The 23,429-nt window shown below is 42.5% G+C and overlaps 1 protein-coding gene across 6 annotated transcripts in view; it reads left to right on the top strand.

The window, feature by feature from the left end:
• The window catches only part of FGD1 (FYVE, RhoGEF and PH domain containing 1), a 55,463-nt gene that overhangs the window by 1,052 nt on the left and 30,982 nt on the right, over positions 1-23,429 (top strand). Inside the window, exons 2-3 of one of the 6 annotated variants that reach the window (XM_074323811.1) lie at positions 14,162-14,428; positions 17,956-21,557. In XM_074323811.1, coding sequence (XP_074179912.1) covers positions 21,251-21,557 — 307 coding nt within the window. In that variant the 5' untranslated portion in view covers positions 14,162-14,428; positions 17,956-21,250. Of the gene's footprint in view, positions 1-13,953; positions 14,429-14,480; positions 21,558-23,429 lie in introns of those variants that run through there. The other 5 variants (XM_074323810.1, XM_074323813.1, XM_074323812.1 and 2 more) reach the window with 5 other exon arrangements.

The following is a 23,429-nucleotide window of genomic DNA, read 5'->3' as shown; positions in this document are numbered from 1 at the left end:
AAATAAAACTGGTTTCCTATTTATTTATCACATAAGAGGGTGGAGAATATCTGTGACCTAGGACAGGGATGGACTTCTTAAAGTATCAAATACGCAAACTATAAGGAAACAATTGTAATGAAATCTTTGATAGAAGTGAAAATTGGTTTTACTACTTTGGAAAACAATTAGGAAATATCCAGAATAGTTGAAGATGGCCCTGGGACCCAGCAATTCTATTGTTAGAGCTATATATACAGAGGGTGCCAAAAACAATGTACACACATTTTAAGAAAGGAAAACTATTAAAATAATACTCAATATATACCAATAACAAAAGGTGAATACAAGTCACATTTGACTTCTGCAATTACAAGAGGTGCTTAAAGTGGTTACCATCTTTAATCAGACACTTCTGATTACAGTGAACTACTGCTTGGACAATGTTGACCGAAGTGTCCACTTGTATATCTTTTATTGGCACCCCCAGTACATATCCGTCTCCTAGACTTTAAGTCCTAGAGAAATTCTTATACATATGTTCAAGGAGGCATGTGCAAAAATATTCATTGCAGAACAGTTTGTAATACAGAAATCTGAACAATCTAAAAGTTAACCAACAGAATGAATAAATAAATAGTGGTATACCCCTACCACTGAATACTATACAGCAGTGAAAAATGAACGAGAGCTGCATGTATCAACCCCGATACATTTCAAAAATACAATGCTGAGATAAAATACAAGTTGTAGAAAGATACATGAAGTATGAGACCATTTATTTATATATATTTTTTAAATCTAGAAAACTTTTTGTTTATATAAATATATAAAAATATTTTTACAACAAGAGAATTAAATACTAAATGCAGAATGGGGATTGCCTCTGGGGAAGAAAATGAGCAGAATGAGAGAGAAATACACAGGAGACTTAAACTGATTGTTTAATAGTTTATCTGGGTAGTAGATACATGGGTGTGTGTTACATTATTCTCTATAGTTACTTGCATGCCTGAAAGATTTCATAATTTTTTTTTAGAAAGACCACAAGGATCTACAACAAAATTAATGGTGGTTAAATCTAGATCAGTGGTTCCCAAACTTTGGCCAGCATTAGAGTCACTGGGAGGGCTTGTTAAAACACCATTTGCTGGGCCCCACGCCCAAAGTTGTGTTTCAGTAAGTCTGGTGTAGGGTCCAGGAATTTGCATTTCTAACAAGTTCCCAAGTTGTGGTGGTGGTGGTGATGGTGATGATGATCATGATGATGATGATGGTGGTGGTGAAGTTGTTAACTGCTGCTGCTGCTAGTACAGGTATCATATTTTGAGACTACTGACAGAAAATGAGGTTATCAGTGAATTTAGATTTCTTAATTGTATTTATCTGTGTTTTCCACATATTCCATGAATATGTATTACTTTAGGGAGGTTTTTGCTATTTTTAAATTCACTTTCATCTCCACTTACCACTCTTATTTCCCTCATGTACACAACCATTCTAAAGTGTTTTATGTATATCTTTTGTCTATATGTATTCTTGCAAAATATGTATTGTTTTATGTGCATATATTTTCCCCAAATTTTTATTTTTCAAAATTCAGAGCAGTTGAAAGGCTAGTACAATGAAAGCCTATTTACTTTCTTTAAAAGATTTTATTGGGGAAGGAGAACACAACTTTATTAGGGAACAGTGTGTACTTCCGGGACTTTTTCCAAGTCAAGTTGTTGTCCTTTCAATCTTAGTTGTGGAGGGTGCAGCTCAGCTCCAGGTCCAGTTGCCGTTATTAGTTGCAGGGGGCACAGCACACCACCCATTGCAGGAGTCGAACTGGCAACCCTGTGGTTGAGAGCCCGCGCTCCAACCAACTGAGCCATCTGGCACCTGGCAGCTGAGCAGCAACTCATTGACTTCATTCTGGTTGTGGAGGGCGCAGCTTGCTGGCCCATGTGGGAATCGAACTGGCAGCCCCATTGCCCAGAGCTCGCGCTCTAACCAACTGAGCCACTTGTCCGCCCTATTTGCTTTTAATGTTTTGCCAAATTTGCTGTATTTCTCTTTATACCATATTTCCCCCAAATTAAGACCTGGTCTTATATTATTTTTTGCTCCAAAAGACACATTAAGGCTTATTTTCAGGGGATGTCATTTTTTCATGTATAACAATCTACGTTTATTCATGTACAACAATCTACGTTTATTCATATTCATGTACAAAAATCTACATTTATTCAAATACAGTCATGTCATCTTCTTCTGGAACATCGTCATAACTCTCCAAACCCCGAATTCCGGCTTAAATTTCTTGCGACTCCATTTCCTGTAGAACCACTGGCCCCAATCTCTCATGTACAGCAATAGAGCTCTCCTTAAATGAGCGCTTCTTGTCCATGTAACCTGCTCATAGTGCGTTGGCAACACAGCTGTCAGTGATTTTATCCCAGGAATTCTTCACCCAAGTCATGACCTCTTGTAGACTAGGCTTCACAAAGTTTCCACACTGATTTCTCTCCATTTTATTTTCAATGTAGTCACTGATTTCTAGACACAAATGGTCCTTGAATGGCTTGTTTATTGCAATATCAAGAGTCTGGAGATAGGCAGTCATTCCTGTGAGAATCATTATTTGATCTATTCTTCTCTCTGCAAGGAAGTTCTTCATGTCTTTAGCGCGGTGAGTGCTGGCTGAATCCCAGACTAGCAGACCTTCTTGGCCATCTCGTAAAACAAGTGGCAGCATTAAATCGACCCACTTCCTTATAACCTCTTGTGTGCAACAGGCTTTTTCAGTTTCAAGAACATAAATGCCTGAAACATGTTCGATCTTATCTTTCTTGCCCTTAGTGATGATTAGAGGTGGGGCTTTCTTTCCATCCAGACGAATTGCCAAAATACAGGTAACATGTGCACTTTCGTAACCACTGGAGAGAATGTAGATTGACGAGGTACCCCTCTGATCAATTGTCATTTGAGATCCTTGGCCCATGAACACTGCAGTTTCATCCATAGCAATCATGCTGGAGAGTTGGTATTTAGAAAAGTCGATGCCATCAACAAAGGACTTGAATGCAAGTGCACGTTTAATAACTTCAGTATCTTCCAGCTTGAACAGTGTTGTTGATCATAGAGACAGTTCATATCGCTGAAGGAAGCCATCCAGCCAGTGTTGTGATGCTTTGAATTCTTCTGGGGATATTTCTAACTGTGGTGCCACTGCAAGGGCAAATGCTTGAATATCAGCCCTGCACACAACCAAAGCCTTTGCTCTCCTGTCAGCAATCCATTCACAGATGATGTCTTCCAGCTCAGGAAATAATGGTTGCCACCTGATCCACACTTGTGTTTCTTAGCATTTCCCTTGTCCAGCTGTTGGCTGAGGTTATCGTACTCTGCTCTCCATTTTCAGACCATTCGGAGATCCAACTTCTTCTGTTTGCAGAAAGCCGTTAGATTCTTGGCCCAGAGTCCTCCACGATTCCTTTCTTGTACTCAATGGAATAACTCTTTCTTTTTGCACTCATCTTGTCTGGGGGTCTAAATATTCCCTTTATATCCACCAATAAATCAAGTGTTAGTTGGAGACTTACAAGACAGGAGTGGGAACAAAAATGATGACAGTTAAGAATGATGCTCCACACAAAAGCAATGAAAAATTGCAGGGACCAAAATTCAGAAATCGTTTCTTTATTTCACACGAGTGCATTAAGTACATCCGTTACAACATATGACATACTGAATTATGAAGATTCATATTAGACACAACCACGTCTGTTCATTATCAAGTGCGCATGTAATTCGTTCATTGTGTCTGTACTCCGATTGGTCATTTGACAATAAGTCTCGAGTTCATCTGTTTTCATAGGCGTTTACCTCTCATTCAAAGATGCCCACTTGGGTATTTACAAATAATTATAATTTATATTATTTATTTTAAGTATTAATGTCAATGATGTTATTTATTTATATTTAATTATATATTAATATTTTATTTTATAATTCGGTACTACATCGTGTGTTGCCACGGACGTACTAACTGCGTCTGTCTGGCTGACGATCTTAACTGGGGTTTATTTTTTGGGTAGGGCTTATATTACAAGCATCCTGAAAAATCATGCTAGGGCTTATTTTCTGGTTAGGTCTTATTTTGGGGGAAATACAGTATGTGTATTTATACATTTCTTTTTTTGATGAACCAATTGAAAGTTGCAGGCTGTCTAACACTTTATCCTAAGTTCTTCAGCACACGCCTATTGGATTAAGGGCATTCTCCTACTTAACCTCAATACCCTTATCCCACCTAAGAAAATTTAGCAATAATTCAATAATACCATCAAAGACACCCTATGTTCAAATTTTCCAAGTGTGCCCAAAATGTTTTCAGACCTTCTCTTATTTTTCTTTATCCCAGGATCTAATCAACGTTTGTGCGTTATGACTGGTTGTTGTATTGCTTTAACCTCTTTTAATCTAGAATGGTACCCCTGTATTTTTGTGTGTTTTATATTACACTGATATTTTTGACAAGTTTCTTGTAGAATGTCCCACATTCTGGATTCATCTCCTCTTTCCACATGATTAGATTCAGGTTAAATATTTTCAGCCTTAACATACATAGGGTGTTGTTTACTTCATACTGTATCACCTCAGGAGGCACATGACATCAGGTTGTCCCATGATAAAGGATGCTTTGTGTGTGTGCATTTTCATTTTATATAAATGATATCTCATTCTGTTTCTTACCTTTTTCATTCAGCCATGGGCTTTTAAAGTCTATCCATATTGCTGTTCATACATCTAATCCATTGCTTCTAACTGCTCGTGTAACCACAGTGTGCCTTTACTATGTTTTCCCTGAATATTCCCATAATAACAGGCAGCAGGATTGCCTCCAACTCCCTGATACCACAAATAATACTGTGATGAACAGCTTTGTGCATGTCCCCTTAAAGGCCTACATGAGAATTTCCTTTGGAACATACACCCGGAAACAGAATGTTTGCATCCTAAAGTGTGCATGTACTTAGCTTGACTAAGAACACTAATACTGCTAGATGGTTCTCTGGGATGGTTACACCAGTCCGCAGTTTTAACATCAGTGTACAAGGATCCCTGTATCCCTACATCCTATTAACACTTGACAATTTTCAGCTTTCTAGTTTTTGTCAGTCTAACAACTATAAAGTAATATTTGTTTTAGTTTGCATCTCTCAAATTACTAATGAATTTTTGAGCATCTCTTGGTACATATCTTAAACACCTCTTCTGTAAACCACTTACTTGTATAGTTGGCCCTTTTTTTTCTGTTGGGATTCCTCTTGCCTGTTGATTTGCTAGAGTTCCTTATATAGTGTAGCTATTACTCCCCTGTCAGTTTCAGACATTGTGAATATTCTCTCCCTCTTTTAACTTTGCCCATGATAGCCTTCTTTGAAAAGAAACTGTTAATTTTAATGTAATCAAATTCATCAAATTTTTGCTTTATGGTTTTTTATTTGAGGGGGTTTTATTTAAAAAGGAGTCCCCTCCACCTGGGTCAGAAAGATGTTCTCCTACTTTTTTCTATTAACTTTAGAGTTTACCTTTCACGTTTAGGTTTTAATCCATCTAGAATAGGTAGGGATGCAATTTTATTTTTTTCCATATAGTGAGCCGCATTGCCCACCATCAAACACTAAAGAGTCCTTCCTTTTTCATTGATTTGCCAGGCCATCTTTGTCATATAGTATGAAACACACACATAGGTCTGTTTGTGTTCTTGCACTAATACCACCTTGTTTTTAATATTTTGTAATATATCTTAACATCCGATAGAGCAAGTCCCTCCTCTAATTTTCTTTTAGGGTTGTCTTAGCTATATCTCCACATACATTTGAAAAAGTGTTTATCAAGCTCTTTAAAAATCCAACTGGAATGTTGATTAGGATTGCACTGAATTTATAGATTAATTTGGGGACATGGACACCATCAAAATATTAACTTATCTCATCCAAAGGTATGGAATATCTCCTCATTTGTCCAGTTCACCTTCTGTCTGTGTTCTTTATTAAAAGCTTAAAGTTTCTTTTTACAATAGTTGTGTTTCTTCTAATTTAATTCCTAATTGCTTTATAGTTTTTGTTACTACCATGAATATTTTTTCAATAGATAATACACATATTTTGAATATCAAAACTATATAAAAATTATACTTTGAAAAGTATCACTCTTTTCCATTGTACCCAGTTGTCACCACACTCCCCCATAGTTACCAGTTTTATTAGTTTATTTTGTATTCTTCTAGTGTTTCGTTCTTACACAAATGGTGACATGTTATACATATTGTTACAAATGTTGCTTTTTTCACTTAATAATACTTCTTGGAAGTATTTCCATATCAGAGCATTAAAGAGCTTCCAGTACATAGAAAGTCACTTATAAAAGCAGATAGAGTACTTCCTCAAAATGTTACATTATGTGGATGTACAATATTTAATGACTGCAGTCCCTTATTGATGGGTGCTTGGGTATTACACATCATGCCATAATGAGTTAGACATTTCATACATATGCAGATATTTTTAGAATAAATTCCAAGAATTATACTTGGAACTTTGGTGGATATTTCCAAAATTTCTGTCCATAGGTTTACCATTTTGCACTTACACCCACGTTGTTTCACCACAGCCTCACCAACAAAGTGTAATGTTAAAGACTTCCTCTATTTTTCTGTTAGGTTGTTGGCCTTTCCTTGATTTCTAGAACCTTGTTATATAATTAGAGAGATTAGACCTTTGTGAATGATGTCATTTGTCAGTATTTTTCCCAGTGTGTCTTTCTTTTGACTTTGCTAATGAATTTTTTCCAAGCAAATTTTATTTTTATGTAAACAAATTTTCCTATGTTTTCTTTTATGGATTCCTGATTTTGAGTGGTAGTTTTGCAGTAGATTGCATTAATGACCCCAATTTTTCATGTGTCTCTGTATCCACACCCTTTGGTAGTGCCCTCTCATACTGACTGAGTTTGGCTATGTAACGTGCTTTAACCAAAAGGAAACTTGATATAAGCAGAGATTTGGTAAAGCTCTTGCATATTCTGCTTCCTCTCTTGGATCCCTGCCCCTGCTATGAGAACATACCCAGGCTAGCCTGCTGGAGGGATGTGAGACACATGTAGAAATGAGTCTGGTCCTCCCAGCCAAGGCGTCCTATAGCAGCCAAACTCCAGCCAAGCCACGAACTTAATGCAGACACATGAGCTAACCCACTTGAGATCAACAGAGAGCCTGATCCAGACTGTAGAACCTCCCAACTGATCCATAGACTCTAAGTTTTGGTACAAAAATATTAATTTTGTTTTTTTACAGAGCATTATTATGACAATAGTACCCCATCCATTGTTCTTCCTTTTCAGAGATATCCTGGCTGTGCTTGCTTGTTATTTTTCCATTCAAACTTGAATTCAGCTTGTCTAGTTTCAAAAAAAGGAAAAATATGGTATTTTTAATAAGCTTATGTTAAATTTATAAATTAATTTGACATCTTTATAATTTTGAGTCTTCCTATTTAAGAATGTGGGATGCCTTTCCATTTGTTCCTTCAGTGTTATAAATATTTTCTCATAAAGGTTTTGGACGTTTCTTGTTAAGGTTTTTCCTAGGTAATTGCTATAGACTGAATGTCTGTGTGCCCCTCCCCCCACCCCAAATATGTATGTTATGTTGAAACCTAATTCCCAATGTGATGGTAATTGGAGGTGGGGCCTTTGGGAGGTGATTAGGTCATAAGGGTGGATCTGTCATGAATCAGATTAGTGCCCTTGTACATAGAAGAGGTTCAGAGAGCTCCCTTGTCCCTTTCACCAAGTGAAGGCAGAAGATGGCCATCTTTGAACCAGGAAGCAGGCTCTAAACAGACATAGAGTCTGCACATGCCTTGGTCTTGGAATTCTTAGCCTCTAGAGCTGTGAGAAATAAATTTCTGCTGTTTGTAAGCCACCCATTCTATGGTATTCTGTTATAGCAGTCCCAACAGACTAAGACAGTATTTTATCTTTTCTGTTGCTCTAATAAATGGAACCTTCTCCTCTATGATTTCTATATATTAATTTTGTATAATACTACCTTACTGAATTATCTTGTTTGTAGTAGTTTCTCAGTTGGTTTGCTTGGATTTTCTGGCTATGCAGCTTATCTATAAATAATGATAGCTTTACATCCTCTATTCCCATTGTATACTTCTGATTTCTTTCTCTTTTCTAACTACAATGCTTCCTACCTCCAGTACAATGTTAAATTGTAGTGGAGAGAGTATATACCCTTACCTGGTTTCTGATTTTAGCACATGAACACTGCTAGTGTTTCCTGGTTGAGTAAAATGCTGGATTGCTAGATTTTGAAGCATATGAAAACATGCGCACGCAGACACGCTCACACACACACACAAACACAAAATTACTCATATATCCAGGGAGAAACCATATATACCTCTTTTATTGAATGTTGTTATAAACAATGGATGTTAAATTTTGTCAAAGATTATTTGGTATCTCTGAAAAAATTATTTTTCTCGTTAGATTTAATGTTCGATTGTATTAATGGATTTCCTAATATTGAATAATCTTTGCATTCTTGGAATAAACGCGATACAGTTGTGGATTCTGTTTGCTAATATTTTATGTAGAATTTTGCATTGATATTCGTAAGTAAAGATTGGTCTACATAATTTTCTTTTTTTAAATTTTTTATTGGGGAATATTGAGGAACCGTGTGTTTCTCCAGGGCCCATCAGCTCCAAGTCGTTGTCCTTCAATCTAGTTATTGAGGGCGCAGCTCAGCTCCAAGTCCAGTCGCTGTTTTCAATCTTTAGTTGCAGGGGGCGCAGCCCACCATCCCATGCGGGAATTGAACCAGCAACCTTGTTGAGATCTCATGCTCTAACCAACTGAACCATCCAGCCGCCCCTCTGGCAGCTCATTGTCTCCAATCTACCGTGTTTCCCCGAAAATATGACCGGGTCTTATATTCAGTTTTGCTCCAAAAGACACATTGGGGCATATTTTCAGGAGATGTCTTATTTTTTCATGTACAACAATCTACATTTATTCAAATACAGTCATGTCGTCTTCTTCTGGAACATCATCATAACGTGCTAAGTGTGTCCCTCTCACTGACGACCTTACCTGGGGCTTGTTTTCGGGGTTGGTCTTATTTTGGGGGAAACATGGTTGTTGTGGAGGGTGCAGCTCACTGGCCCATGTGGGAATCGAACCGGCAACCCTGTTGTTCAGAGTTTGTGCTCTAACCAACTGAGCCATCCAGCCGCCCCCATAATTTTCTTTTTATTCTGGAATCTTTGTCAGATCTCGGTGTCAATGTTATACTCATTTCATAAAAAGAATTTCAAAGTGTTTGTTCTTTATCTAGGCTCAGGAAAATAAAAATAGCATTCAAATTATCTGCTTTTTGGTGTTAGTATACATCTGCCTGTGGAAGCATCATAGTCTGGTACTTTGGGGGAAAGTAGATCTTTATAACTTTCTCTATTTCTTCTTTGGAAATTGGTCTATATGGACTTTTCTCTTTTAGAGTCAGTTTTGGTAAATTACCCTTTCCTAGGATGTTTCCCATTTCTTCCAGGTCTTTAAAACAATTTGCATAGAGTTGTATGAGGAAGTATTTTATGCTGCTTAAAATGTCCTCTTACGGCCAGCCCGGTGGCTCAGGCAGTTAGAGCTCCATGCTCCTAACGCCGAATACTTCCGGTTCGATTCCCACATGGGCCAGTGGGCTCTCAACTACAGGGTTGCTGGTTCGACTCCTCGACTCCCGCAAGGGATGGTGGGCTACGTCCCCTGCAACTAAGATTGAACACAGCACCTTGAGCTGAGCTGCCACTGAGTTGCCACTGAGCTCCCAAATGGCTCAGTTGGTTGGAGCGCGCCCTCTCAACCACAAGGCTGCCAGTTTGACTCCCACAAGGGATGGTGGGCTGTGCCCCCTGCAACTAACACCGGCAACTGGACCTGGAGCTGAGCTGCGCCCTCCACAACTAAGATTGAAAGGACAATAGCTTAACTTGGAAAAAGGCCTGGAAATACACATTGTCCCCCCAAAAAGTCCTGTTCCCCTTCCCTAAATAAATAAATAAATAAATAAATAAATAAATAAATAAATAATAAAATGTCCTCTTACTATGGCTATATCCAACTTTTCATTTCCTAATTTGTATATTTTGCTTTCTCATTTTCTTGATTATTTAATGGATCATATAGTTCTTTTTGATAGAATCGGCTTATTTATTTATTAGTTCTACTGTTATCTGTCTTCTAACTCCTTTATTTGAACTTTTCTCTTTGTTTATTTTTTCCTTCTGTTCCCCTTAAATATATTTTGTTTTCCTTTCTCTAACTTTTTGAGTCAGATGCTTATTCACTTAATTTTTCTCTCGTTTTTAATATAGGTATTTTAAGGCTACAAACTTTCCTCTGACCACTGCTTTAACTGTAGCCATAGATTGATACGTGGTGTTTTCATTATCATTATTGTCTAGAAATTGAACAATTTGGGTTTGGATTTCCCCTTTGACCCAAGAGTTGTTTGATAGAGAGTTTATAACATACTCAGATGGAAGATGCACTTTACATTGATTTCTAGTTTCATCCAGCTATGATCAGAGAATATTGTATTAGTTCTACTTTTTGGAATTTACTGAGATTTTCCTCTTGACCTAATATTGATTTTGTTGTTTAGGTTTTTAATATTCTTACCAGTTTTTTTTTTCGGGGGGGGGGGGTTGTTTTTGTTTTTGTTTTGTTGTTGTTGTTCATTTGACCTGTCCTGGAATGAGAAAGGTAAGTTAAATCTCTCCTGTTTTTAGTATGTTTCAATCTATTATCTATTTCTCCATGTATCTCATAACATTTCAGCTTTGTGAAAGTTGCTGTTATTTGGTACAAAAATAGTCATAACTTTATATTTTCCTTTTGAATCATGGCCTGTTTTGTTGTGATTAATGGGGTTTTTTTGTAGTAAGCTTTTTACTTTGTATAAAATATACTGTAAGGTTTGGGTATGTAACCTTCACCAAGTTAAGAAGTTTTCCTTCTATTCTTAATATGTTAAGAGTTTTCATCACAAGTAGGCATGTAATGTACTTTTTCTACATAAATTGAGATAATCATGATTATTCTCTAATGTATTAATGTGATAAATTACATTGATTATTTTGATAGGTTTTCTGAGGTTGAATGCATTCTTGCAATAAACTCCACTTGATTATGATGTATTTTTTTAAATACTGTTGGATTCAATTAGCTAATATTTTATTTAAGATTTATGCATTTATAAAAAAAGAGATTTATGCATTTATATTAGTAAGTGAAATAAGCCTATGATTTTCTTTTCTTTCATTGTTCTTACCTGGTTTTAGAATCAAGATTTCAAGATTGTACTAGACTAATAAAATGAGCTGGGCAGCTTTCTCTCTTTTTCTATTTTCTGCAATAACTTGTACAAGAAGCAAAGTAACTGTTTGTCCAGTTCCTAACAGTCATGTTTCTGGCTTGAGTTCCTGGTGGTGCCTTCACAGAGAGGGGGGTGCTGGAGGAGCAGCATGTCTGTCATTTGGGGGTCAGAGGGAATTTGGCTACCTTTGCACTTCCAGCAAAGCAATGGCTACATGTGATTCTGTGTTGCTTTGGGTTTTTGTGATTGTCTATGAAAGTGCACACTTCTATAAATATGTGTGTTTATACATGAGGCTCTTGTGTGTTTCTGTTTATACGAAAATAGACTGAAAAAAAAAAAAAAAAAAAAAAAAACAGTTTTCCAAAGGGAAATTAGCTGGATGAGTCTCTGTGTAGCTATTTTTCTGTATCTGTTTGCATGAGTCCCTGAGCTGTGAGGGGGTAATTCCATGGGTCTCTCAATGTCTCTGTGTATGTCTGTATCTCTGCCAGTGGGTGATTCGTTCTGTGTACTTTTCCATGTCTCAGAGTATCTGTTAACTGTGAGGGTTCGTGATTCTCTGTGTATTTTTATGTCTCTGCAAATGTCTGTTTTTCTAAGGGCAGGGGATTCTGTATGCATCTCTGTGTTTCACTGTAGAAATATATGCATAGAGTGCACATGCTACGTGGCAAGTTCAGACTCTCCAAGTCTGGAAGAAACATTACAACAGGAAATGCTCTGGATTCCAGCTTCCGGATGGAATTTCACTCAGAAAAATACCCCTTCCTGGTCCTCCCAATAACTGCAGCATTCTTTGTCTTTCTTCAGGAGGTTGAGTTGAGGGGGTTTATGCTAACCTTGACCTCAGAGGCCACATCTTTTAGGAGGATTTTGGCAGAGCCATGAAATTCCACACCCTGCCACTCGCCTCTTGCCAGGCCCACTTCTTCCTCCTAAACCCTTTTATAGCTCCACATTATCTACTAGACTAATTCTAATCTAAATTGTCCAGAGAGGCCAGAGGAAGACACAGGGAGTTGAGGACAGAGAAACAGAATAAGATTTTTAAAGGAAATACATAAATAAAGATAGCTATGGGAACAGAGGAACAGATAGAAAAATGAAAACAGGACATAAAGAAACAGAGACCAAGAAATAGGGCCTGAAAGGTGGGAGCAGATAGTCAGAAATGAAGATAAAGAAACAAAGAAGGATGGGGACAGAGAACTATACAGACAGATGGAGTGGGCAGCATGGAGAACGAGGGACTGACAGAAATAAGGTAAGAATGTAGGGAGGGAGAGAGAGAGATTGGGGTTAGAGGAGTAGCTGCATAAAAGATGAGGACAGAGAGACATAGACATGATAACAACTGGGTAGATAGGGAGGGAGTGACAGGGATTGGACAGACAAAGAGAAACAGATGGTGATGAAGATGAGGAGGAAGAGGCTGGTAGTGTAGAAACCAACATTTCTGACTGTTTGTTATGTCTGAGGCATGGTTCCATGAGCTGTACGTGTGTTAGTTCATTTAATGCTCATATGTAGTGATACTGTAAGGTACTGTTATCAGCGCTATTTTACAGATGAGGACACTGAGGCACAGGAAGTCAGTGGCACAACTAGGATTGGGATCCAAACCATCTAGCACCAGTGACCATACTCTTGACCACTGAGTCAGTCATAGAGATAGAGACAGAGGGATGGAGCTGGGGACAAGATAGCAAACAGATGAAACACAGAAGGACAGAGAGATGGAGACAAGAGACAGGCACATGAGGAGAGTGACCCAACAAGATGGTAACAAAGATAGAAAAAGGGTGATAGAGAGAGGCGAAAATCAAGTAGGGAAAGCGGGGCAAGAAAACCAACAAAGGTGTGTATATGCAAGAGAAAGGCAGAGACAGAGACAAAGAATGTAAATGTTAGGGGAGGGAGCAGATGAAGACAGAAATTGGAACAGAAAGGTGAGGACAGAGAAAGATAGGTAGGGAACACAGGCAGATGAATGCTGCAACACAAATAGAAAGATGAATGACAACTAGAAGACAGCTAGAGATAAGATAAGTAGGGATAGAGTGATGGAGACAAAAGGGCAGACAGAAAAGATGCCAAAGAGCCAAAGAAAACAAACAGAGACAGAAAAGACAGAAATTCTGGAACACATGGAAATTCAAAAACAGATGAGGTAGAGTAATGTGGTATTGCATATGTGAGGGCAGAGACACAGAGCACAATGAGAACCATAAGTTAGATGGAGACAGGTAACCCCCCAACATAGGCAACATAGTGAGAGTGAAAACAAGAGCAAGAAGCGGAGAGAGATTGAGAGAGAATATTAGAGACAGGAAAAGAGAAACCATCAGAAAGAGAAAAACAAGAGAAAGCAAAATGGAGACAAGAGATGGATGGATATCTGAGAGGTGGTGACAGTGATGGTGAACTGGGAGGGGGGGTGACAGACAGCAAAAAAAAATAAATAATAAGAGCAATAGAGACAAAGGAAGGAGTCATTTTGATACAACAAGGTTGCACTGGGCTGTGTGGTGCCCACTAAACGATGAGCTCAGGAAGGCAGCACCTGGGCCTTTGTTGTTCACTGCTGTATCCTGTACCAACAGTGTAGTCCCAGTCACGTCGGAGGGCTATTGTTTATTAAACATTAGGTACTGGAGACTGTGCATGCATCACATGGATTATATCATTGAATCCTCACACCTCTGATCTCGTAGGTATTATTAGTATCATTTCCAGTTTACAGACGAGGAAACTGAGACTCCACATGATGAGAAACTTGCCCAAGGTCACACAGAAGACCTAGGAGTGAAGACTCAGCCTGGACCAATGGTGAGAGTATATCATGAATCAAGGATGAGAATGAATCCTGTTCTGTCTGTGCGCTCGAGGCACAAAATACCAAATTCCAGTCTGCCTGACTCCCAGGCCTACATGTTTGACCACCATCCCACATTGTTCCAGTGAAAGTTTGCTGACAGACCGATGGAGGACTGCTGAGCCAAGGTAAGTGTGTCCTGACTCCTTATCCTCTGGAGCTCCCTCTATCTGGTGAAGGAAGCTGACCTGGCCAGCTCAGAGAGACTGGGAAAAGTCCAGTGAGTGGCAGGAATAAAGCCCTGTGGGAGAACCTTGGCCTAGGAAAATCAGAATGTTTCCTGGAGGAGGAGGTAGTTCAAAGAAGCCAGAGGCAAATTTCCGTAGGTCAATGAAGCTTCAGGGGCCCTCATTTGCACAGGTTCCTTCCAAGGCCTGGTTAATGAACAGTAAAAAATCAAAGAGTACTGAACATTTGTCACTCTATGAGAAAATTGAATTGCCCTGAAATCTTACAGCTCCTATATGAAATTTAACAGATTTTCTCACATTGGACAACAGTTCCAAAAATGTACATTACTGTGAAGCTGAATCTTTATTCTACACTATTGATTTAAAAACAAGCTTCTATCAACCATGCTATTAAGAAAGAATAATATTTCTATTCTCTCTATAGAAAATGACCTTACCTCATGCTTCAGGGACAAAATAGAAGCCATCATGCATTGAGAATTGTTACAGGGCCCCCACCTTCCTACCACTAGGTCTCTAAACCTCCCAGTATCTGCATTTATCCTTGCCTCATTCCTTCCTGTTACACTGAGGGCCCTGAGGACCTCTCCTCCTCTTGGAGGCCCAGTGCCCCCAGGTCCCAGCCCCTCCTTTCGCTTGCATTATTCCCTTTCTTTTCTGTGTCTTTATCCTCTCCCTTTCTACCCAATCGTTCTCAGCAGCAAACAAGCATAGTCTAGTATCTGCCATCTTTAAAAAACATCGTTCTTTGACCCTCCTCTCACCATCACCTTATCTCTCTGAGTTCTGTGCTCATTTATAGCCAAGTGTCTCAAGGGAATTGCCTACACACCTAGCTGCACTTCAGTGGGATGGGAGGGAGGTGTTCTGTTCCCTCTGATTTCAGAAAGGGTCTTGTAATAAGCTACACTTCCACCAGCACCCTATCCAATTACTCCTGTTTTTAAAATTAATTTTACTTCTTTTTCATGAGATACTTTGTAAATTTTAGGGTATACATATAGGTAGAGTTTGAATAAATAATCAAACAAGTAATCTGTGTACCCATCAGCCAGCTGCCAAAACTGATCATTTATGAATGGCAAAACCCCCTGGGTAGCCGTCACCAGTCACATCTCCTTTCATTCCCTGAGGTAACATCTGTCCTGCGTTTTTCATTTGTCATTCCTTGCTTTTTCTCTATGGTTTTACAGCATATGACCGTCTCCATATATTGTGTAATTTTGCATGTTTTTCAACTTTATATAAACATTCCCTCATGACTTTTTTGAATCAGCATTAGGTTTCCTGAGTTTCATCTATGTTGATACATGTAACTAGAGTTCATTCATATATTATTTTCATATAGTATTCCATTGTATAAATATGTCTCAATTTATTCATCCCATACTCTTGTTTCCATTTCTTGCTGTTACAAACAGGCTTTGGTGAACATTCTTATAGTGTCTCCCTGTACACTGTGCAAGGATTTCTCTAGGGGAGCAATTATCAGACGTTTTGGTCTCAGGACTTCCTTTAAAGACATTCTTAAAAATCATTGCAGACCCCAAAGAGCTTTGGTGCATGTGGATTATATCAACAGATACTTGCTTGCTCTATCAGAAATAAAAACTGAGAAAGCTTTCATATATTAACTTTAAAATAACAATAATAAACTCATTACATTGAACACAAATAACACTTTTTATGAGAAACAACTATATTTTCCAAAAGGAAAAGAATTTAGTGAGAAGAATGGTGGCGTTTTACATTTTTGCAAATCTCTTTACTGTCTGCTTAATAGAAGACAGCTGGATTCTCATATCTGCTTCTGCATTCAATCTGTTGTGATATCACATGTTATGTAGCCTCTGGAAAACTCCACTCTACATTCTTGAGAAAATGAGAGTAAAAGAAGCAAATAACATCTTACTAGTATTATGGTTTTGGCTCCCCACCCCACCCCGAGGGTCCCCAGACCACACTGTGAGAACCACAGCTCTGGTATATACCTATAATTGCTGGGTCATAGAGTGTGTACATCATTCAACTTTACTAGAAAATGTCCAACTTTTTCTAGAGTGATTGTATCAATTTACACTCCCACCAATAGTGTCTCCATTCACTCTTCATTCATTCTGGTGTTTGCTCTCACCACTCCTCCAAAACTACTTCTATCAAAGTCACTACCAATATCCATATTGCCATATACAATGGACCCTTTTAAATCCTCATCTTAGTTGACTTCTCAGCACTCTTGAAACATCACCAACACACTCCCAGTATGTTCTTATCTCCTCACCTCGTTCTCAGCCTCTTTGGCACCTCCTGCTCCTTCACCCATCCTCTAAAGTTTGTGTTCTTTGGAGCTCAGTCAAGGATTCTCTTCTGTTCTCTTTGCTCTGTTTCAGATTGACCTCTTCTCTCATGGCTTCTAATGCCATCTCTATGCTGACAACTCTCATGTCTATCTGAAAACATACCTCTCCCCTAGGATGTGACTTCTCCACTTGGCTATCTTAACGGCATGTAGAACCAAACTCTTGGTCTTCCTCTGAAAACCTGTTCCTCTTCTGTCTTCCTCCGTTCTGATGACCTGGCTCCACATCATCAGAATCCTGGGAGGCATCCTTGATTCCTCCCTCTCCCTTCCACCCTCATGCCACCAAGCCCTTTCAATTCTAAATATCTCTCAAATCTGTCTACTTCTCTCCATCTCCACCACCACCACTTTAGTCCACTCACCATCATCTCTGATTGCATGCAGTAGGCTCCTGATCTTGTCCACCTCCAGTTCAATCCATAGCAGCCAAAGTAATCTTCTTCAAACATTAACTATACCATATCAATCCCAAATTTAATCCCTTTCAATGTAGTGTATTTCAGCATTTGGGGGATGTGAAGTATCTATAAAAGAGATACTATTTCATCATGATCAAACTGAAACAACAGTTTCAAACTGAAACTTTTATATGTGATACAAACTTTTACATGTGGTACAAACTGAAACAAAAGTTTCATTAAATATACCCTTCCTACTTGAGCCTGTGATACTTTCTATTCTTTTCTCAAATTGATTTCAGTACCTTCTGCGGTTTGATCCCCATTTAAAAGGAATGCTTCAATATCTGTTGCTCATAGAATCAGACTCATTCCCCTTACCATGGCCTATAAAGCCCTACATAAGCTGACCCCTGCCTACTTCTTCGGCCTTGTATTCCACCCCTCTTGCCCTCGGTTCACTATGCTCCAACCACAGTGGCCTTCCTGAGGTTCATAAGTATACCATTTCTCTTTCTTCCCAGAGCTTTCCCACTTGCTGTGTCCTCTGCCTGGAACACTTTTTTTTTTAGTTTTTTTTTTGGGGGGAATATTGGGGAACAGTGTGTTTCTCCAGGGGCCCTCAGCTCCAAGTAGTTCTCCTTCAATCTAGTTGTGGAGGGCGCAACTCAGCTCCAAGTCCAGTCGCCATTTTCAATCTTCAGTTGCAGGGGGCGCAGCCCACCATCCCATGCGGGAATTCAACCAGCAACTTTGTTGTTGAGAGCTTGTGCTCTAACCAACTGAACCATCCTTCCACCCCTCCGGAGGCTCAGCGGCAGCTCATAGTCTTCGATCTAGTTATGGAGGGTGCAGCTTACCATCCCATGTGAGAACTGAACCGGCAACCCTGTTGTTCAGAGCTTGTGCTCTAACCAGCTGAGCTATCCAGCCGCCCCTGCATGGAACACTTTTGCCTCCACTCATCGTCTGCTCACTCCCATTCCTTCATGTCTCAGCTTAAGTGTCAGGCCCTTGCCTGACCCCTCCCTCAAGCTAAGTTGCCCCCACCTGTTATTCTCTTTCCTATCACCCTGTTCTCTCCTTTTATAGCCTTATCACAATTTGTAATTATGTGTGTTTACATCATGGTCCTTTCCAGCACCAGACTAAACTCTGAGAGCTGAGTTTGTTCACCAGTCTCGTTCGTGTCTGTCTTACTCACTACTGCTTCATACGGTTCCTGGGCCATAGTGTGTGCTCCAAAGACATTCATCCAATGAGCGGAAAGCTGAAGAACAAATGAAGTGGAGTTGGGGAGATGTGGAGAGAGTTCCATAGAGGCAATAGCATATGCAAAGACTCAGAGGCTACAGAGATTAAAGAATGGTCTAAGAATTTCAGCTTTGCCTCGCATGGAGTCTGGACAGGCTGGCAGGGGCCAGATCATGCAGGGCCCAGCTTAACCTTCCCTCTTGAGGAAGGTAGGTTTTCTTTTGAGCCAATGGGGATTTATTGAAGGGTTCTAAACATTAGAGTGATATGATTTCATTTACCTTTCCAAAATATCATGCTGCCTACTGTGTAAAGAATAGATTCCAGGGAACAAGACTGAAACGGGAAGGCTGTGACACCATTGCAGGTTAGAAATGATGCTTAGCTAGGCTAGGGAGGTGGCAGCAGAAATGAAGAGACTACATACATAAATTTGAGAGATATTCAGCAGGTGAAAATGACAGGACTTGGTGATTGCATGGGGGTGGAACAGACAGAAGAGTCAGGGGTGTAGCTCAGGTTTCAGCCTTGACTGGAGTCAGTCACTAAGGTAAAGTACAAAGAAGGGCAAGCAGGTTGAGAGGAGGATCCCTTGAATTGGGGAGAAGCTGAGGTTTTGGGTGTCTCTGGGGTATTCAGGTACAGCTGTCTAGTAACCAGTTGAATACATAGGTGAGGAGAAATACCTGGACTTGAGGTATCAATTTGGAAGTCCTCAGCAAAGAGATGATCATTGAAGCCATGGGATCAAATGTGATAATCGAAGGAAAGAGAGTAGAGAGAGAAGACAAGAGAACTCAGGCCAAAGCCCTAAAGAGCACCAACATTTAAGGATTGGACAAAGAAGAGCCTAGACAGTAAAAAAGAAATTACCAAGGAAGTAGGAGAAAAATGAGAGTGTGGTGTCATGGAAGTGGCTTAAGGAGGAGGGAATGGTCACCAGTGTCAAATGCTACCAAGAAGTCAAGTAGGAATACCACTGAAAAGATTTTGTTGGATTTAGTGACACAGACCATGGTGGACCTTGATGAGAGAGCAATATCAGGCAAGTAGTGGAGGCAGATTGCAGTGGGTTGAAAGACAAGTGGGAAGTGGGAAAACTGGGACAGTTAAGTGTAGGCGACTCTTTTGAGAAGTTTATAGAGAAGACAAGGGTTGGAGAGGGAGACTTTTTGGTAACTGATGATCTGTAGGTTTGGTGGTAAGAAGTCAAGAACTTCCTTTTTGGTGACTTCTGTTTCCTCTGTGAACTAAGAGGTGGGGTCATCTGCTGAGGGTTAGGGGGCAGATGGAGAAGTGCAGCATTTGAGGAGATGGGAGGTTTGAAATGGCTGCTGTGGAACATGGAAGAGAGAGCTGCCTAGGGGCACACAGTAATGTTGTCAGCACTGAGGGCCTGGTAGAAGCTGGAGACCATGAGTTTATAGTGCCACAAATCTGTGAGGCTGTGAGCTGGCCCGTTTTCTCCAACAGTGTTTAGTTGCCTGGGCGCAGGCATGGAAAAGGCGGACAGTTGGACTGACAGTTGCCTGGGATGTTGCCAGGCATATGCGACAATCCTGGGAACTGAGGCTATTGGCAAGAGAGTGGTGAAGTAAAAGAATATGAGGTCTGGTCCGAGCTGAGTGAAGAGGATCAAAGACAAGTCCTCTATGAGCCAAGCCCTAGGGAAACTGGAACATGTGGAAAGGCTTCTGGAAAAGAGACTGAAGGACAAGTGGAGGGAGGAAGACCTGAGGTGGGACACAAAGGCAGATTTGAGGGATTGAACCCTAAGACTTGACTGTGTGGGACCAGGAAGGGATGGGGAAAGCAGGCTGAGGGGGAATATTCAAGGGGGAGAAGGAGGACTTTGAGCGCAGTAGCTGGGAGAAGTGAGGCGGGACCGAGTGAGGGGGCGTGGCCAAGCGCCAATCCCAGGCGAGGGGGCGGGGCCCGGATAACTGGGTCCCAGCGCCGCTGTGCCTGCGGCTGCCTCAGCGAAGGCTCCCGCCTCCCCACCCCCCTTCCCGGGGTTCCTTCCCGCCCGCCGCCGTGGAGACCCAGACCGAGGGTGAGGAGGACGGTGGAGCCCGGCCGAGATCGCTCCCCTGACCCCGCCACTGGAGCATCGTCCGGAGGGATTGGCCGAGGGCGAGACCCGCAGCCCAAGCGCGGCGCGCACACGCGCGCCCCGCGCCACCGCCGTCCTCTCCTCCCACCCTCTCTCCCTCCCCTCCCTTGACCTCCCCTCCGCCCCCCAGCCTCCGCTGCGGCTGGAGGAAGAACGCTTTCCGACCAGCTAGGGGAGCCCGTATCGTTTCCCATTCGAGGAAAAAGAAGAGACCCCGCGCTCGGAACAGACCGGCCGCTCGCCCCGGGGCCTCGGAAGTGGCTCGCCGCCTGCGGGAGAGCCCGCGCCCAGCTCAGCCTCCCGAACCTCACCCGGCCGCTGCGGCGTAGACAGCGCTCCCCAGCGGGCCCCCGGCCCCGCCAAGCCCACTCCCCGCGCGGGGCCCGGGCCGGCGATGCCTGGCACGGCAGCGGCGGTGGCCACGGCTGCTGCTGGTGCTGCCACTGCTGCCACGGCTGCTGGCCCGGGCCCGGGCCGGGGGCTCCAGGCTCCGCAGTGGGGCTGAGCCCGCAGCCCCGCCCCCCGAGCCTGAAGCCGCTTCTCCGCGGGGCGCCGGGCCCCCTCCGCCCGCGCCCCCGCCCCAGGAGCTGGAGCCAAGCGGGGAGCCCGGGCCCCGCGCCCAGGCCCGGACCATGCATGGCCACCGAGTCCCGGGGGGCGCCGGGCCTTCTGAACCTGAACACCCGAGCGCGAACCCCCCCGGCGCCGCTCCACCGGCCTATGCTGACTCGGACCCTGGAGTCTTGGATCCCGGACTGTGGGTGCCCAGGGGCTCAGGCTCGGCTCTCGGCGGCCCCCTGGATCCCCAGCTTTCTGGACCCTCAGACGCCATCCTGGGCGCTGCTCCAGGCCCGCGGGTCTTGCCCTGTGGCCCCAGTCCACAGCACCACCGGGCCCTGCGCTTCTCCTACCACCTGGAGGGCTCGCAGCCCCGGCCTGGTAAGTGATCTAGAGAGCATGGGAGCCCGGCCACGGGCCTGGTACTGGGAGGGGGTTCTTTTTCTCCGGCTCTCTAAGCTCCACCTCGGGGCCGGTCGCTCACCCCAGCCCTTGGAGTCTTCTCAGCCCCCAACCCCTTCTCTCCCTCCTCGACCTTCGTCCAGTCCTTTCAACCTCTGTCCCCCGACTCCTCTCTGTCCCTTTTGCCCCCTCAACCCCCTTCTCTTCTATCTGCTGAGGCTAATGGGAGAAGGAGCACTCCAAGAAAAAGAGGCAGGATTGCAAGGCAGTAGAGGGGACTTGGTTGAGGAACTGGGGTTTATTTGGGAGAATAGGAGAAAAGGAGCCTCCCATTTGCCAAGCACCTACCTCGTGCCAGGCACTGGGCTGGGTACTTTACGTGGATTCTCATTTCATTTTCAGGAGCCTCCTGTAAAGTGTAATTAGCCCTATTTCGTAGGAGAGGAAACTGAGGCTCAGAGAAGTTAAGTCACTTGCCCAAGGTCACACGGCTAATATGGAGCCAGGACTCAAAACCAGATCTATTTGAGTCCGAAGTCTGTGGTCTTTCTGCTTCCCCCAAACTGAGGTTGGAGACCGTGAAAGTAATGCCAAACCTTCTGCTTATGTGATTTTCTCCTGTACTGTTCAGCAGCTCTGGAGTATGAGTGGAAAAAAAAAGGGGGTTGGTGGATTGATCCAAGGTTGGGGTTTTGCCAGGTGTGTGTGGCGGGAGGACAAGGGAAGGAGGGAATAGAAGGTGCTGATGAGAGATAGGTGGAAGAGGTGGGCCTCGGGGTCAAGCTGGAGGGGAGGGCTGGAGGGGCTAGTGGGTAGGGAGACAGCAGAAAGGTCAGGGAAGAGTTGCAGGGCTTACAAGGTTGTTTCTGAGGAGAAATCAGGATACTTGAACTTGGATTTGCAGAGGTGGAACAGCTCTAGGTCAGGCCACAGACCACTGACTGCAGAGGCCTTTGCACTGCATAGACTTGAGTGTCTGAGGAGTCCAGCAGGGCCTCCCCCATCTGGGGACATCCCCATGTGGACCTGAGCTCAGGAGCCATAGAGAAAAAGCAGTGCATATCTGTTCTGCCTTCCACTGGGCAACGCTGATCGAGCTGTTGCTCGTCCATGGCCTCCACAGGTCTTTGGGACTGTGGCCCAGCACCAGGCAGCAGTTGTGAAACATAAAGTGCAGGCGAGATGGACCCCTTGCTGCTGTTATGACCTTGGGCTAATCATGGAACCTATGGGAGTTTTCAGGGTCCGCTGCCGCCCCGCCCAGTGGGCTGGAGATATCCAGCTGACAACAGGCCTTTAACCTCCTGCCCTACCTGTTACTCCTGCTGACTTTCCAAACTCCCCCTGACAGACACTGTGTGGAGTAGGCTACTCACCCATTTTACTACAGCACCTTTCAGATCCCAAAATGTGCTACAAGTACTCCCACCTCAGGGCCTTTGCATTTGCTTTTCCCTCTGCCTGGCTGCTCTTCCCCCTGCTCTCCACCTGGCTTGTTCCTCATCTTTTAGGTCTCAGCTCAGAGGAGATACCCTGAGACATCTTCCCTGACCACTTTAGGTAGGGCTACTTGTGAGTCTCCACTGCAGTTGCCGGTATACTTCCATCCTTGTACTTAGTACAGTCTGCAGTGATCTCATTGTATGTGTCTACTTGTTTATTGCCCGTACCCTCCACTAGAAAGTGAGCTCCATGAGGTTTTGTTCATTCTTGTATCCCCAATGACTAGTGCAGTGCCTGGCACACAGTAGGTGCTCAATAAATCCATGTTGAACAAATGCCTGAACAGATTTGAAGGGAGCACATACAAGGCCCTCAGTAACTGTCGTCAGAGTAGGACTACTGAACTCC

The sequence above is a fragment of the Rhinolophus sinicus genome, chromosome X (genome assembly GCF_036562045.2).
Source record: "Rhinolophus sinicus isolate RSC01 chromosome X, ASM3656204v1, whole genome shotgun sequence".
NCBI lineage: Eukaryota > Metazoa > Chordata > Mammalia > Chiroptera > Rhinolophidae > Rhinolophus > Rhinolophus sinicus.
This window is presented reverse-complemented; position numbering and strand designations above follow the sequence as displayed.